Source organism: Clinocottus analis, unplaced genomic scaffold, assembly GCF_023055335.1.
Source record: "Clinocottus analis isolate CAN_PGR_092001 unplaced genomic scaffold, fCliAna1.0.p SCAF_19, whole genome shotgun sequence".
NCBI classification, from domain to species: Eukaryota; Metazoa; Chordata; class Actinopteri; order Perciformes; family Cottidae; genus Clinocottus; species Clinocottus analis.
Window position 1 is genome coordinate 652,197 of NW_027175920.1, and position 17,540 is coordinate 669,736.

The following is a 17,540-nucleotide window of genomic DNA, read 5'->3' on the forward strand; positions in this document are numbered from 1 at the left end:
GAAATTATGAGCAAAACGTACGCAGTTTATCTGCATGAATCATATCGACTAGAGGGAGTTTAGTAACCGTATTAGTGGGAGTTATGATGAGTGTAAACACATGCACAGCAGTACAAGAGCTTGTCCTAAATTAAAAGTTTAAAAGGGCAAATTTCAGATTTAAATCTTACATTTTTTTAACCAGATATTCAAATTTTTTGGTCAATATAAAAAAAAAAATACTAAAACGCAACGGCTCTGCAGGACACTGGCTCCAGATGAGTTCCAAAGCTTTAACCTGCAACCTAATCTAAGTTAATCTGAGAAAAACTCTCATTTTAGCCCAATTTCGAGCTAAGGCCTACAAATTGTGTATATTTACACGTGTTATTATTGCGCAATTTAGGCTTTTCACATGTCATCTTGTGTCCCATCACGGTCACGTTTCTAGGGCAGAACAAGGACTCTGGAGACCAGGTGAGGTGGAGGTGAAGGTCTTCTACTGGGCACCAAAGCTCACACACGGGGTCAGTCTGTGTAATCGCAAATAAATCCAACAGGGAGCAGGTTTAATAAATAATGCAGCCGGAAAGCAGAGATTTCAACCAGGGAAACTCCTGCTGGAGAACGGTGAACACGCTGAGGACAAAGAGATGTGTGCGGTTGGCGGAGGAGCAGCTGATTGAACGCAGGTGTAAAGAACGACCAATCAGGAGACACACACCTGACCGTGGACTCTTTTCCAATTGAAAAACAACCGATTTTCAGGCCCTTTTCCTCGAAATTTGCATCCCCAAACTAAAGAGTGTGTATCTCTGCAGCCACTAAGGCTGTTTGAATAATTCTGCTGTTATAATAAAAGTTACACATGTGAGATTTAGTGCAGATGTGTAAATATCAGTCTATGTGTTGCTGGTTAAGAAGAAATGAAGATGACACACAGAAAGAAATGAGTCAGCCTTGAAAAAAAATCACTTTCAGGATGATTATTTGCAGCTGTAAAGTCCAACTAAGAGCACAACATGAGAACATTCAACATGAGAACATTCAACATGTGAACTTTCAACATGTGAACTTTCTCTCTGCAAAGGTTGACTTTGACAAAGTGAAGCAGAACAAAGTCACAGAGTTTAGTACGGAGAACATTCAGGCGAGGACTCAAACATTTGCATTGGGGCTCAATTGTGACATTTGCATTTAGTATCAAACCATATATTTCACTTGTATATTCAATACATCCAAATGCAGCAGTATTTCTTTCATAAAATAAGCTATTTTAGTTTTATATAGCTCAGTCTTCCCCCCATATGGGGCGATCGGTTTAACACTACATGAATTATTTGAAGCGCAGCATTTTCACACTTGATGCGTTGACAAAAAATGCACAAAAACGCAAAAAGGCTGACGCAAAAAGGCCTGCGATGGTGAGTCAGGCCTCCATTGAACCGAACATGGCATTAGTAATTGAAAAAATAAAAAAAAAGCTCCTTCCTAAAAGTTTTTGTTGTCATCCCACCCGATGGACCTCCAGCCCCGGCTGTTTGGCGCCGCCGTCACTCATCCCGGCTCACAGAGATGGAGGTGTGGCGGAGGAGGAGGAGGAGGAGGAGGAAGAGGAGGAGGAGGCGGTGGTGGTTGCTGGCGATGCGTGATGTGTTGTGACAGCGGGAGCCGGGGCTGGCGGGCGGTCACCATGCGGCACCATATTGCCGGGCTCCCCGGGGACGAGGGATCAGCGTGCCAGCCTCGCCAAGAAGTGCTAATAGGCGCAACACGTCTTGCTTTCACACATTAAGGCAAGCGAAGGGTGACAGATCAGAGCTGTGATACTGCCGCCTGTAAGGGGGGAAGAAGAAGAAGACGAAGAAGAAGAAGACGAAGAAGAAGAAGAAAAAGGGGCCACGCCACGCGTTGCCCACCAACCGCCGAGTTGCTCTCTGAGAGACGTCTCTCGTCACAAAGTGGACTCGACTCCATATTGTAACTGACAATAAAGCTACGAGTGTTGAAACGCTTTTTTTTTTTTTTTTTTCTCCCCAAGGAGAGACGTTCTCGGCCAAAAGCAGCCGAGGAGGTCAAGCGGGAGGCCGGCGCTCCGGGGCGGCGACACCTTTTGTCACATCTGTTAATCCGGAAAAAACCCTCACGAGCTCGGGTGAAGTCTGCAGAGGTGAATTGTTTTTGAGGAAAGAAAAAAAAAACAAACCCAGAGCTTCTGTGCACTCGCTCCCGTTACTTCCACCTCGGGGGGCCATATGGTTGATTTGGCAGAGTCTCGAGCACCTGCCGCCACGCGTTTGCCTCAAAGATGATTTGGGGCGGGGTTTGTTTTCAGGAGATCAGAGTGCAGAGAAATGGTCGTATTGCTTCTGGAGTTGTAATTAATGATCAATATCGACAGCACGGAGAAGATGTTGGATTAATGCTCGGCTGAATTACACTTTAAGCTAAATAAAACAGCCAACACGATGGATTATTTATTTAAAATAACCTTATTTGAGCTTTGAAATCCCGATATGTACACTGGACCAACCTTTTAAAGTTAATGCCATATCCCACAATTCATTGCATCTGCAACATTTAAGTGTCAGCCATTTTAAACCACTTGAGCGGGTGTTTTTCTATTTTGGAGAGGCATATTCTGCAGAGTTTAATATGTTTTCGTACCGATTGGATACCTGTTGTCGGCGGTATAGTTTCAGGGTCTGAAAACGCCTGCGACCGCAACCCGGTCACGTCCGCGGGCCCGAGATGAACCCACCGGCTCTCCAGTTGCCGGGCATCCGAGAGGCATTTCATGTCGACGAATCCCCGGCTTGAAGACCCCTGTGATACGTTGAGGGAAGGGGGGGGGGGCTGCCTTGCTCTTGATCAAATATTAAAGCGGTAGGCGGCGCTGACAGTAACAACCCGGCACCTCCACCCTCCCGCTGACTGTAGTAACCTTCTAGCATCAATGATGGATCAAGTGTTTCTGGAGTCGAACTTGTGGATGTTTGCGCCGCGTCGAGACGCCGCAGGGAGCTGAATATTTCATATTTCATACCAGAGGACGTCCGTTAGCTTCGCGGTCGTAGCGCTGGTTGAGTGCAACGCTAATGCAAATGAGACAATTATACATGAGAATGACTTTTAATGATTCATGGAGACGGTGGCTCACCTCTGCGTCACCCCGGATGCCGGCGGGTTCCTGGAGAGGACGCATGACGCGGGGAAAAAAAACAACCAGGTTTAGCTTCATCCAGTCACATCGTACTACTGGGAACACGCAGATGAACACAGCTACAGATGCTAATCATGTTTCTGTGTGTGGACGACCCTGTCAGACATCTGAAGCTGGAAGTATCCAGTAAGTGGTAAGAACAAGTTAAATTAGAGGAAAACAGAAATGTATTTTCTTTATTGTTTTCCCTTCCAGACTCCAAAATTTGCCCCCTCTTCTCCAGTGAGTCCAGCACAAATAAAGCATATCATCACAAATGGCCCCCTTCAAAATAAAAGCACAGGATTCATTCTTACTTTTCTTTTTCACCCACTGCAAAAAAGTCCCACTTTCTCGCTAGCTAAACGCGCTTTAATACACCCTGTAACCTTCAACAACACCCGCTCCATATACCGGAAAAGTCGGGTTACAAGCCGCTACTACCTTCGCTAGCTGTAGCAAGCTAGCAGTGCTGCTAGCTCCCCGCTGTAGCACTGCTAGCTTGCACTGTCGCAAGCTAGTGTTGCTTCTAGCTCTCCGCTGTTGCAAGCTAGCGCTGCTGGTACTGCCCGCGAGTTGTTGGGAGCTAGCGGATAGCTAGCCGGGAACTATCAGCAGCGCCAGCTAGCTACAGCGGGGAGCTAGCGGGGACAACCACCAAAGGCAGTAGCGGCTTTTACACCATTTGCGTCGAGCGAATGCAAAAAAAACATCCACATTCGACGTACCCGCGGTTCGCAGAGACGCACAACACCGACACACTTTCCCCCCCCGCTGTCTTGTCGTCTTCTTTGCGGATAAATCGGACGGCGAAGCTCACAAATCATCCGCGTCGTCTCCTGCAGCACCGACACGCGGCGAGTTCACGTCTTTGTTATTCCACCGCAACACCTTGACCTACAAACTGGACCGGCAATATTTTCACTTGCCTGTCATGTCAACCGCTCCATCCATTCATCCATCCAGCCATCACCAACCCCCCCTCCTTCCTCCGCCCTCCTCCACCCCCTCCACCCCTCCATTGACGCCTGCAGTCCCCGGGGCCACGCTGTGCCTGCTGAAGCGCTCGTGAGCGAGTGCACTGCCCCGCCATCAATATGGGTGAGTTACAGAGGTCGCCGGTTCAAACGCAGTTCACCGCTTCACACCAGCGCCGGCTGAGAGCCTCCATCCGTGTGCAGATCACCGTGTGTGAGTCCTTGTGTGTGTGTGTGTGTGTGTCATCTTTCTGTATGTATATTGTTTGATTGTTTGCCTCGCGTGTTTCATCCCTCACAGCATCGAGGGTTTCGATCCCCGGCCCGGGCCTTCTGCCAGCCGACATAATGAACATGTCCTCAGTGGGGCGAATCGCTCCAATAGCAGGTGGCGAATCTGTGTGTGTGTGTCTGTGTCTGTGTGTGTGTGTGTGTGTGTGTGTGTGATCAGCTTCATCGCTGCGTTCGGCTCAGTCACTGAAAGGAAAATGTCACGCAGGCGGTCGATACCCGCGGTCGTAGTCTTCGCGGCTGATCTTTGGCTGAGTGGCTCTCTGCACATCCGTGTGACACGCAGGCCAAATCTGAAAAATAGATTCACGTGAATCTTCTTCGTAAAAGTTCTGTAAACAGTCCAAAACAAAAGGAAAGACAAGGATGAATCTCTTCTTTTTCTTTTGGGTTATGACGTGGAGGACTGACAACAGCCTGTGAAGCTTCTTCCTGCTCTCTGATTTCACTTTCTGATGTTTCTTTTATGTAATTTGTCTAAACTTACAAATAAAATGAGGACTTGACAAACCGTATAAGGAGTTCCTGAACCGTCCTCTTCCTCATGGCCTCTGTCTTTTCCCTCCATGAGAACACAAGCAGACTTGGTTCCTCCTGTTGGCTCTGTGGTGTGAAGCTGGTCTGTGGTTCATGTGGTTTATGTGGCCATCTAGTGGGCCGCTCACACACTTCCCACACGAGGACAGAAACATGTCCTGCTCATGTATTTACTACAGTTTGTGTGCTGATGACGTGATTCATGTCCAAGAAAAGAGATTTCATTTTGTATTTCTTGAAAAATCCTCGAGCAGAATCACAGTAACTTTCTGCTCGTTCTTTTTCTGTCTTTCAATATAATATTTTGAAATCAATACTACAAATTTTACAGCAATTTTCTGTATAACTAAAGTCAAATAAATGTCGGCAATTCAAGTTATAATCACTGAGACTTCCACCTTGAATAAGACTTCAGGTTGAGGAAGAAAATAGAAGCAATCGTGATACATTTAAAAGAAATGAATATACACATATATGTGCATGTTGACACATGTACATATATGTGTGTGTGTGTGTGTATCTCTTTATTTCTTTAAAATAGCTGTTTTGTTCACAAGAATTTGGTTTATTTCATAAATAGTTTTATGTTGCTATTTGTGATCATTTTATGTTGTTGCAATGCAATCAATAATGTAAAGATTGACTATATTGTATGAAATGATATAAACTATATTGATATGTGTAATTTAAATGTCCTCATTATTCATCACTTCAAAACAAAAGTAAAAACACGATTGAACAAACTAGAACCCGGAGGACAAAAAGCACGAAGTGTAATGTCGTAATTATTGGAAACACAGAAATTACAAAAAATCTTTGACTTCTAAGAATTGAGTGTGTTTGTGTGTGTGTGTGTGTGTGTGTATTTAAAAATATGCATGCGTGTTGGTGCGTGTGTGTGTGTGCTGTTTTTCATGGTTGATGCATTTCGTCACTTGCTGACTGATCCGTGTGGTTTCTCTCTGCGTCGCTGCTGCAGCTTCTCACCTGCAGCTCTGAGTTTGTGGCTTTGTGGCCCGGATGGGTGGGTGTTGTCTTTTTCCTGAGGTCGACTGAGCTCTGAGGTTAGCGCTGAAGATGCTGGAAACTAAGGTGGTAAGAAGCCTGCAGGCCGAGGGAGGGAACTCTGAAGGTCAGGGGATCTTTTTTTAAAAATCCGGTCTTTCATCACATTGTATTTGCACCCAAAGTCCAAAATTTTGAAAATATTGTCTTTGCATTCATGATGCATTGCTTGATTTGCTCAGAAATAATGTTGCCTGTCATGCTTTGAGTGCAAATTAATATACTTAAAACTACATATTTAAAAAAAAAAAGTTTTTCTTTGCTCCTTGGCTCATTTAGTTAATTTTTAATATGTTTTGCATGAATTAGTGAAATCCAAATGTTGCTGTTACCATCAGAACCAGACGCTGCTCTCACAAGCGTCTTTTTTTAGAGATGATGGCGAAGACAATTATGTTGTTTGTTGGTGGAAAAAAATCACAAACAAACGTACAAATCAACTCAACTGAACCAGATGAACACAACGAAAAACCCAAAAGGTAATTTAGTGAAGTTTAGAGAGCTTAATATAATTCAAAGCAATATTTTTACGGCTCTCAAAGTGTTTTAAAAGCATGAAAATTGCAATTTGTGCTTTTTTTTTTAAAGAGTCTCTGGACACAAACTGTGTACATCCCAAAATAATTGATATTCCCGTGACTGGCATCCCCTCATTGCAAGCTCCAGATATAATAGGATGAAGAAACAGAATGACATCATCGCGTGTGCATAAAGACGCCAGTTCACCCATCGCTCCAGTGCATGTTCCAGTTTATTTATTAGATTATTTACAGGCAGGGAGAGAAAGAAGAAGTGGCTCTTGATGAACCTCCGTTCTGTTCATCACACTCGTAAAAGTCCTCGAATGACGGCAGAGTGTCACACAAATGTCACGGAGACGTGAATCCTCATTAGTGTAGCGGAGAGTTTATCGGTGCCGAGGTCTCCGTGAGCGCCGTGTGTGTTACAACCTGACTCTCGTCGTGACTCACAAGTTAAAGGAGCTGCACGAGAACGACAGAAAAAAAACGCTGTTGCTCTTTGATGGACCTAGCCGTTAAACCTCCTGAGTAAATCTGAGGGACATTTCGGAGTGAAGTTTCATGATAAAGACGTTTTAAACCTGTCGCTGAGAGATTGGAGGAGACGTGATGTGCCGTCTGCACACAGGAAGAAAGAAGAAGAACAGATGAAGCCTTGGCAGAAGAGAAATCTATAACCTGAAATAGCTTCTTTTTTTTCTTCAGATCGCCACGTGATGGATCTCAGCACAGCTCCTGTGAGCGTCGCGGCGGCCGTCCAACAGCTTGTGGTTTGCAAACACGCAGCAGCTCCGACCACAACGCAGCCTCTCGTCACACACACACACACACACACACACACACACACACACACACACACACACACACCGACATGAACGAGGTGCGATGGGCCCTCCTGCGTTTCAATGTGCAGGAAATTCATTTGTTGTCTTTGGTTGCGAGCAAACGTCGGTCCTCTGATGTTTGTGACATCTTTAACTGCTGAACTTTAACGTTTCCTCTGTTAAAAAAAACACTTTAAAAAGCTGCAGTCTGACTTGTTTGAACTCGACCTTAAACTCCCAAATGCTGCTTGAGCGTTCGTAGCTTACGATGCAACATTGCATCATCGTCGGCGAAGAAACGCACATTTCCATAGTTGTGCTTCTTTCTTTCTTCGCTGCAGGAGAAATCTGACCAGGAAAAAATATGCATCTTATTTCTTTATAACAACAAAAACCTTTCGGATGAACATTTATTTGTAATCCTTCATTAAGCCATGTGTACTTTTAGCCCGAGGGTGCAGACCGTCACACATCCCACGGCCTAAAACACACAGATTTGTATCAGCAGCGTGTTGCTGGAGAGTCGAGGCGTCGGGGAGTACTTGTGTATAATTCATACGTCGTGTGGTGGTGGGTTTATATATATACTGATTTACAGACACTCCAATTTGAAGTTGTTGAAGAATAGAGTACACGTTGCTTTAGCTTTACACACTTGCAAAATACCTGTCTGTACACAACTTTAAATATTTTTTTTATACAGAGTGATATAGGAATATACATACAGTTAAAGCCCTCTTCAATTTAATGGACACGTGTCTCTGCACCGCCTTCAACGTTGTTGTCGCTCTTCAAATTAAATACAATGATTTTGGTTCCATCAGTGACAATAATCCCCGAGTTGATTGCTTTAATCTGCGAGCTACAAACAAGTCAGATGTTGCGACAAAAAAACAAAAAAAAACACAGATTGTAAACAAGCCTGCTACACATAATTGTGTGTTTTTTTTAAACTTATTTCTTGTGAAATAGCTTTCAGGGTTTCCCCCCAGGACGTGGTTTGGTGGAGGTGGGTGGTGCGTTTCCCTTTTCTAAATTGTCAACACCGAGCTGAAGCCAACAAATCCTACCGCGTCTGCGTTTGAGATCAACGTACTCATACTACGTCAACGCCAGTGCTGCTAGTACATGTAGTAAAATGCAAAAAAAAAGAGTACATTTATTTGTTTTACCTTCGTTAGTCTCCATTTCAGGCGAGGCAAGACGCCTCTACTGGTGAACGTTACATTCTCTAAAGGCCTGGTCGCGTCGGCATTTAAAATGGCCGCGTTCTTCACGAAGACTCCGAAATGGAGAACGTAGCTAATTAGCTTAGCTTCAACTCGCTATATTTGAAACAGGCTTCAGCAACTTGTCTGCCTTCTTTTTTTTAGCTCTCCCAGATCTCAGCAATCGACGAGGCGAGGGCAACGTCACCATCTCCAACAGAATGGAGACTGCTATCGTAGCGTATTAGCTTAGCTTCAACTCGTTGCATTTTAAACAGGCTTCAGCAACTCAACCGGCTTCACTTTTAGCTACGTCACGTGCGCGGTGCTCTCACCACATCTCAACAATCGACGAGGCGAGTACAACGTCACCGCCACCAACAGAATGAGGAACGCTATCGTAGCTTATTAGCTTAGCTTCAACTCGTTGCATTTTAAACAGGCTTTAGCTCTCCCAGATCCCAGCAATCAACGAGGCGAGTACAACGTCACCGTCACCAACAGAACCAGCGTCCCGACCCACTACATTAAGGTCCGGGTGGGATTAAACCTTTTTAAAACTCTCGTTTCTTTACACCTTTACACGTTGTCGCCTTCAGGGCTTCAGTGTGCTGCTCAAGAGCACTTCAGTGGGACTTGAAACAATGTCCTACATCCTGCTTGCTGCCACAATCACCGCCAGCTGCTGCTTTTTCACCTCCTCAGCGACTTCCAGCCAGGTAAAAAAAGCAGCGTGCATGCGTAGGGACGCCCCCTACAGGACGATAGAAAACTGCACATGGAACACAAAGCCTCCGATTAGCTGACATCAGTGTAACGTTTGTTGTTTGTGTGTTTTTTGTGTTTTTTCCAAAAAAACAAACAAGTGCCACAAGCGGATCTTTGAGTTAAGATTCCACTTCTGATAAAAATGAAACCCAAGTATCAAAAGAAGAACGAGGAGTTGCATCGTTGCGGAAACCCTGCAGAGATAACGTTGCTGATTGGAGATGAAGGTTCTGGTGTCGGATCTCCAGAGATATAGAAATACAGTACACTTAAAAAGTCTCGATCCCATGCAGCCGTGTGTGAGTGTGTCTTCTGTTTTTATTCTTTTTCTTGGGCTCGTGACATCAAACGGCGTTCAGATCTTCAGGACGATCCCAGTCGGCGATTTGAAAATCTTTTGTACAGAAAAGTCTCCCGTCGACGCTCCGCCTCCTCCAGGAGACACGCGGGGCGTCGACATTTTGCAAAAATATATCTTTTTTTGTTGTTGTTGTTGCCGCACAGATAAAGACGATATAAATACTAAAGTAAACGTGTAAAATACACAAAAGTACACGGGGACTGAAAACACATCGAACTTAAAGTGCTGAGATACTTTGAACAAGCCGCAAGCATTAAGGTATATTCTGACTCTCCTCCCGCTGAGAGAAGCAGCGTCAGCAGCAGAGCCCCGCCCTGCAGGGCATCTTCATCATCCTCATCATCCTCATCTTCATCATCATCATCATCATCATCATCATTCTCTTAAAAACAAAACACACTCTCACATTCGTGTTCTCCAGCTTGACTTCTCAGCAGATGAAATGTGAGACTGGAATGTTTCAGACTTTCCTCGCTGGCACTGTGTGTGTGTGTGTGTGTGTGTGTGTGTGTGTGTGTGTGTGTGTGTGCGTACATGTGTGTGCATGTGATGCATCCTGCTGTCTAATACATGTACATACTTGTGCATGTTTGTGTGTGCGTGTGTGTGTCTATGCCTGTGTGAATTTGTGTGTATGTGTATGTGTGTATATGTGTGTATATGTGTGTGTATGTGTGTGATGCATCCTGCTGTCTAATACATGTACACACATGCGTGTGTGTGTGTGAGTGTGTGGCAGTGTGTGTGAGAATGTGAGTGTGTTTATGTGTATGTATGTATGTGAGATTGTGAGTGAGTGCGTGTATGCCTGCGTATGTGTGTTTATGAATGTATGTGTGTGTGAGTGTGTGTGTGTATGTGTACGTATGTGAGTGTGTGTGTGTGTGTGTGTTTGACGCCTCATTTCTTCCTGATCAATAACTTTTCGCTGACTCGACGTGTGAAGCGAGAAAAAAAACAGCGACACGATACCTGAAACCGCACAACAAGACTCATCACAACACAGCAGCGACCGGCGCGGCGGTCAAGCGGGCGGCGCCGCCCGGCGGGGGCGGCGAGGGACTCGGGCGTCCGGGAGAGACCCGCGTGTGATGACGGGCGCCGGCGCTCATTTTGCATCCCGTGAAGCGACGAGTCGCTCCCACGTTGTGACGCCGCGCTCCTGTTGCGTAACATCTATAAGAGGAGAGAGCCCGGGGTGTGTGTGTGTGTGTGTGTGTGTGTGTGTGTGTGTGTGTGTGTGTGTGCGCGGGGGGGCGCTGGTTGCCATGGAAATCAGATCTTGCTGTTCTCCAGGTGGGAGTCGATGTGCTTGATGAGGGCGTCGTCGGGGTAACCCATCGGGAAGATCAGCTGGCAGAGAGGACAGCTCCTCATGTCGCTCTCCTCCGTCTCCATCCAGAGCTGCAACACACACACACACACACACACACACACACACACATTAATACACACATTAATACACACACATTAATACATGAATACATAAACACACACCACACACACGTAAATACACACACACACATACATTAATACATACACACACACATTAATACATGAATACATAAACACACACCACACACACACACACACACACACACATTAATACATACACGCACACATTAATACATAAACACACACGTAAATACATAAACACACACCACACACACACACACATTAATACATACACACACACATTAATACATAAACACACACGTAAATACATAAACACACATTAATATATACACACACTCATTAATACATGAATACATAAACACACACACACATACACACACACACATAAATACATACACACACATAAATACATATACATTCATAGATACACACGAAGATACACAATACATACACACACACAGACACACACATAAATACATACACACACAGATACATACACACACACGCACACACACACACACACACACATACATACATATGCACACATACACGTATCAGACAGCAGGATGCATCACACACACACACACACACACACACACACACACATGTATCAGACAGCAGGATGCATCACGTGCACGCACACACACACACACGTATCAGACAGCAGCATCACGTGCACACACACACACACACACACGTATCAGACAGCAGCATCACGTGCACGCACACACACACACACGTATCAGACAGCAGCATCACGTGCACACACACACACACACACACGTATCAGACAGCAGCATCACGTGCACACACACACACACGTATCAGACAGCAGCATCACGTGCACACACACACACACGTATCAGACAGCAGCATCACGTGCACACACACACACACACACACGTATCAGACAGCAGCATCACGTGCACACACACACACGTATCAGACAGCAGCATCACGTGCACGCGCTTCACTGGACAGAGGCACCGTGTGGGAGTCGACCACGAGGCACCTGGTGGAGGAGCTCGTAGTAAATCAGGTGGAAACTCTGACTCATTGTAATTAGCCGTCCTGTCCTCTGACTCCATGAGAGGTGGAAGTGTTTGAGTGTCATTATTCAGCGACCAGAGTAAGAGCTTTTTAATAGCCCGGCAGCGTTTTAACGTCATCACATGAAGTAAGATCCTTTGAAGGTTTGGGTGAACACAACACATCTGGTCATAAGTCCAGCGTAGCATCAATACATATTGACGAGTTGATGAGTTGAAGCTGTTTCCAAAGCTCAGATCTCTCTGCTCGCCGCCATTTTATTTATCTTTGAATCAGAAGTCTCATATTTTATGCCCTCAATGTGTCAGTTTTCCCCCGTGGTATCAAAGGATTGAGGAGAAGTTATGAATGCCGGAGGGCTTTTCCACCGACGTAAACACATGTCGCTATCAGATATTTGCTGAGAGCAAACTGATGCTGCACTTTTCTTGCGAGGGTGTCGTCTTGCTCAGCTTTCTTTGAGCCTTTAAAGCAAAAGGAACGGCTGACATTGGCTCTGTCACAAGTTTAGAAGGCGATTTATTCACACGATGTCTTTTTGTTTGTTGAAGTCGTAGCTAAACACGTAATCCATTCATCCTTCTGCTTTCAGTTTGAAGCAAACGTTGTTCTTCTAACCCTGGTTTGAAGAAGCTGTGCACGAGAAATAGTTTTGACCCACTCGCTTGAAAAAATACCGTAAAAGTTGGGTTATAAGCTGCTACTACCTTCGGTGGACATCCTCGCTAGCTCCCCGCTGTAGCCAGCTAGCTCCCCGACCACCTCCAAGCTTGCAGCAGCGCTAGTTGCCCGTTAGCTCTCCGCTGTAGCCAGCTAGTACTGCTGCTACTTCTCCGCTAGCTCTCTGTCAGCTCTCTGCTAGCTCCCCGTCAACCACCGCAGGTAGCTGTAGCCAGCAAGTGCTGCTGCTAGCTCCCAGCTAGCGCTGGTGCTAGTTCCCCGACAACCACCGGAGGTAGCGGGCCCAGCCCCGGCACGATGCTAGCAGGGAGCTAGCAGCAGCACGGTATTACAGTCCTTTTACAATGTATAACATGTCAATTAATGAGCCGGCGTTGTTCCCTGTGCACACAGCCACGATGTCTGATACCTAACTTCTAATATCTGGAGCTCAGAAAGGAAGCAAGCGCCTGCATTTCTGTTCAGAGATTACTTCAAAGTTTAGTTAAGTGGAGACACGAGATGATTGTGACATTCAGCGGCGGGAAAAGCCTCTAAAATAATGTTCTGTGAACCAGCTCGGTAATTACAGTCGTGACAAAGCGACACTCAAAAAGAAACCTGCAACTTTGTGGTTTCACAATCGCTCAGACGCCGGTTTACTACACGAGGTAATCTCTGTTTTTCCCCTCTCACACTTTTGAACTCACGTTGATCGAAGGCCAGGACTGCGCGTGCTCGGCCGACATGTAGCCCGGCTGCGGGCGGCAGCTGAGGGTGTTGGACCTCTGTGGGATGGGGAACACGGAGCAGGACGCCGGGCCCCTCATGACGCCGCCGGGCGCCGCGGAGGAGAGCGCGCCCAGCGTCCGCGGGGGGCTGATGGGGTGCGGGCACGCCCACTCCTCCTCGTCCTCGGAGGACTGCGGGGGCTGCGGCGCCGGCGTGGACGGCGGAGGCGGCTCGAAGCGCAGGTGCGCCACCTCCGACAGCGGGAACGGCATCTCCCGGGAGTGCCGCGCCGAGCTCAGCTCGTCCCCTCCGCCGCCGCCCTGGTGGTGGGAGGGGGAGGAGCCCCTGTGCTGCGCCTGCTGCTTGGCGTAGCCGTCGTTGTAGGGCCGGGGCTTCGGCAGCGTGGCCACGGGGTCCAGGGAGAAGCGCGGCGGGCACTGGTAGGCCGAGGGGTCGGCCACCTCGGAGTAGCTGCGGCGGCCCTGGAAGCTGGCCCGCAGGTGCTGGCTGGGCGGCCGGCAGGAGTAGGAGGCCGGCCCGTCGGTGACGTCCAGCAGCGGGGAGCGGCGGTGCATGTCCGGCGAGAGGCGCTGCGGCACCGGCGAGCGCCGCTGCTGGATCGGGGAGTGGTGCGACGGAGGCGGGACCGGAGAGTGGCGCTGGGAGATGGGCGAGTGGCGCTGGGAGACCGGAGAGTGGCGCTGGTGGTGGCTGGGAGAGTGGCGCTGGACTGAGGGGGAGGAGCAAGAAGAGAAGTAAGTCGGCTGAACGTTGGAGGGCTACAAAGATGAGGATTTTGCATTTTTTAGCTTTTATTATTTTTGATACAATATCAGAAACCTTTTCTTTCATATTATTTAACTTAGTTTTATGTATCGATGCTGCGTATTTGGAAAATAAAGTTATAAAAAACTAAAAAAAGTTTCTACACTAAATGGCCATGAGTATGTAGATACTTTGTGCACATATTTGTGTGTACTTTTGTATTTTTAGCTTTTATTATATTTGATACTATATCGGAAACCTTTAAAATAAATTTAAAAGTGTTTTTAATTCATATTATTTAACTTAGTTTTATGTCTCGATGCTGCGTATTTGGTAAATAAAGTTATAAAAAACAAACCAAAAATGTTTCTACACTAAATGGTCAATAGTATATGTGCATATAATTGTGTGTACTTTTACATTTAAAAAAAAAGGTATTTCAGTGTATTTTCACATTATTTACTTTACTTATATGTCTGCGTGTTTAGAAAATAAAGTTATAAGAAACTAAAAAAACAGTTTCTACTCTAAATGGCCAATAGTATGTGGACACCTTTGTATTTTTAGCTATTATCATTTTGAACCTTTAAAAAAATTTAAAAAGTGCATTTCTTTCATGTTATTTACTTTAGTTTTATGTCTCGATACTGCGTATTTGGAAAATAAAGTCATAAAAAACACAAAAATAATGTCTCTGCACTAAATAGGCAATAGTATGTAGACACTTTGTGCATATAATTGTGTGTACTTTTGTATTTTTAGCTTTTATTATTTTTAGAAACCTTTAAAAAAAAAGAAAAGTGTATTTCAGTGTATTTTCGTACTATTTACCTTAGTTATATGTCTGCATATTTTGAAAATAAAGCCATAAAAAACAGATAAAAAAGTTCCTCCACTAAATGTCCAATAGTGTGTGGACACTGCGCACATATTTGTGTGTACTTCTGGTCTCTCGTCACCACTTCCCATATAAAGAGGAAACTTCATGTGTTGCCGGTGGGTCGGGGTGTCAAAGAGGGCGGAGGTGTTCGCTCTGAAAAAACCTCCCAATGAGACGGAAACAGCCGCGCGGGACTCTGCAGCGCACGCTCACAAATAACGAATGCAGCAGAAGTCACATTGTCAATATTAATGCGACAAAACACCCGCTTACGGAGAAGTTTAACGACGGCTTCCCTGTTTAAAATGCTCACTTCTATATTCATCTTCAACGTCTTCCAGCGGCGCTCGGTGGGGCCTCTGGGTGAGCGGAGGTCGGCGCTGCTGGGTTGTGAGACGTTAGATGTGACGTGTGCGACTGTGTGTGCAGGAAGGGAAAGGTGTTGCTACGGTTTAGCACTCTGCAGCGTGTCTGCTCGTTTCTGTCTTCACAAATCAGATCAACCAGATGTTTCGTTGTTGTGCCACGAGACAGCGGAGAGCACAGGGATGCACCAGGGTGTTCAAGTAAAGAACAATATAAATATGTTATAAGGCTGCTTTGTTTCACTGACGAGAGGAAACAATAAGAGTGAGTCTGTTAACGCATCTACCTCCTCTCTTTATAAAGGTTTGTTCTTTTTTAAAAATCTTTTCCCAGAAAAAAAGGTTTAAACTGTGGAAACCAATTTGGTCTCCAGACCTCTTTTCCCTGTTTGAGTCGTCGTAGGAACCCCAAATTAATTCCAGTACTTGTGTTTATTGTTTGTATTTGTTCAGCAAAGTCTTGGGAAAAAAAAGTATATCTGGAAAAAAATCCCTTTTAAAAGATATTTTGATGGTAACTATGAACATCCAGCATGATATGAGCCAGATTCCCCCAAAAAGCCTCCTGGAGCGTCAATAAGACACCTTTTTGTAAAGATTAGGACCTAAAGAATCAGAATCTGCAACAAAAATGACAATAAAACAAAGTCTTGGTCTCTGAGGAAGGTGTTTTAGTAAAAAAAAACGTTGTTCGGTTCAAAAATGGGGAAAAATACATATTTTAAGCCAAAAGATTGTGTGAATGGGGCATGCTGGGTATTAAAATGGGCGCGGGAGGATTTTCGCCCACGGTTTCCAAAAGGTAAAACCATCAACACTAGAAACAACATCATCCACTGCACTTGGACAGTGAGAATGATTAAATATTATAATAGTGAAACACTCATTCAAGGCGCCATTTCTTAGTAATATTGCACGTTTTCTCCTTGAAGCACAAAATAGCGACGCACTTCCACCGAGCTGCCCGTGACGAGGTGTTTCCTTGTTACCTGGACTCGCCTGCTCCTGCGAGGCCTTCCTCAGGATCTCCGTCTGCTTGCAGCTCAGCGCCTGGAGGCGTCCCAGCTCCTCCGTCAGCTCCGTGTAGGCCAGCGCCAAGTTTACCCTGAAGGGGAGGACGGGGAGGCAATTATGTCATCATGGTAATGACGGTTCATTACGGAGCGTCACAATGTCGGCGGGAACGCTGTTTACAAAACGTCTCGGTCCATCAGAGTCAGACGCCGCGAAGCCGCCGCGGAGAAGCCGGCGCTAATTGAGAGGCTTCGCCCCGGCTTGTATTTTTAGAGCGCGCGTTCGCGTCGCTTTGAAGCGCTCAGCGTCACGCCGCTTCTCTCGCGGAGAGATGTGTCACGATGTCTCCGGGCCCGACGGAGCAAACTCTATTTCCAGAAGCGTAAACAAGGCCGCTCGGCTCCCAACGCGTCTCTCAAACCACGGCAACGGGATGACTTTCAGTCATTAGCGCCGGACGCCATCTGCATTTTAAATGATTTAACCCGCTGAAAACTGTGGGAACTATGTTGTCTCCTTTTCTCCTGTGTTTGAGCCGTCTTAGGAACCCCAAACGTGTGTTTATTGTATGTATTTGTACAGAAAAAAATGTATATCTGCAAAAAAAAAGCACTTTAAAAAAACATTTTGATGGTAACTATGAACATCCAGCATGATATGAGCCAGAGTCCCCAAAAAAGCCTCCTAGAGCGTCAATAAGACACCTTTTTGTAAAGATTAGGACCTAAAGAATCATAATCTGCAACAAAAATCACAATAAAACAAAGTCTTAGGAAGGAGTTTCAGTCAAAAAACTGTCGTTCAGCTCAAAAATGAGACAAATTACGTATTATAAGCCAAAAGATTGTGTGAATGGGGCATGCTGGGACTTAAAATTGGCGCGGGAGGATTTTTGCGCACGTTTTCCATCAGGTTAGAGATGTAA

General features: G+C 45.7%; 1 protein-coding gene across 4 annotated transcripts in view; it reads right to left on the bottom strand.

The window, feature by feature from the left end:
• Nucleotides 1-6,784: 6,784 nt before the first annotated feature.
• The window catches only part of tbkbp1 (TBK1 binding protein 1), a 49,407-nt gene continuing 38,651 nt past the window's right edge, over nucleotides 6,785-17,540 (bottom strand). For all 4 annotated transcript variants that reach the window (XM_068583012.1, XM_068583008.1, XM_068583011.1 and 1 more), the window contains exons 8-10: nucleotides 16,591-16,706; nucleotides 13,570-14,321; nucleotides 6,785-11,137 (exon numbers count right to left, since the gene is read on the bottom strand). In XM_068583012.1, coding sequence (XP_068439113.1) covers nucleotides 11,009-11,137; nucleotides 13,570-14,321; nucleotides 16,591-16,706 — 997 coding nt within the window. In that variant the 3' untranslated portion in view covers nucleotides 6,785-11,008. The remainder of the gene's footprint in view (nucleotides 11,138-13,569; nucleotides 14,322-16,590; nucleotides 16,707-17,540) is intronic.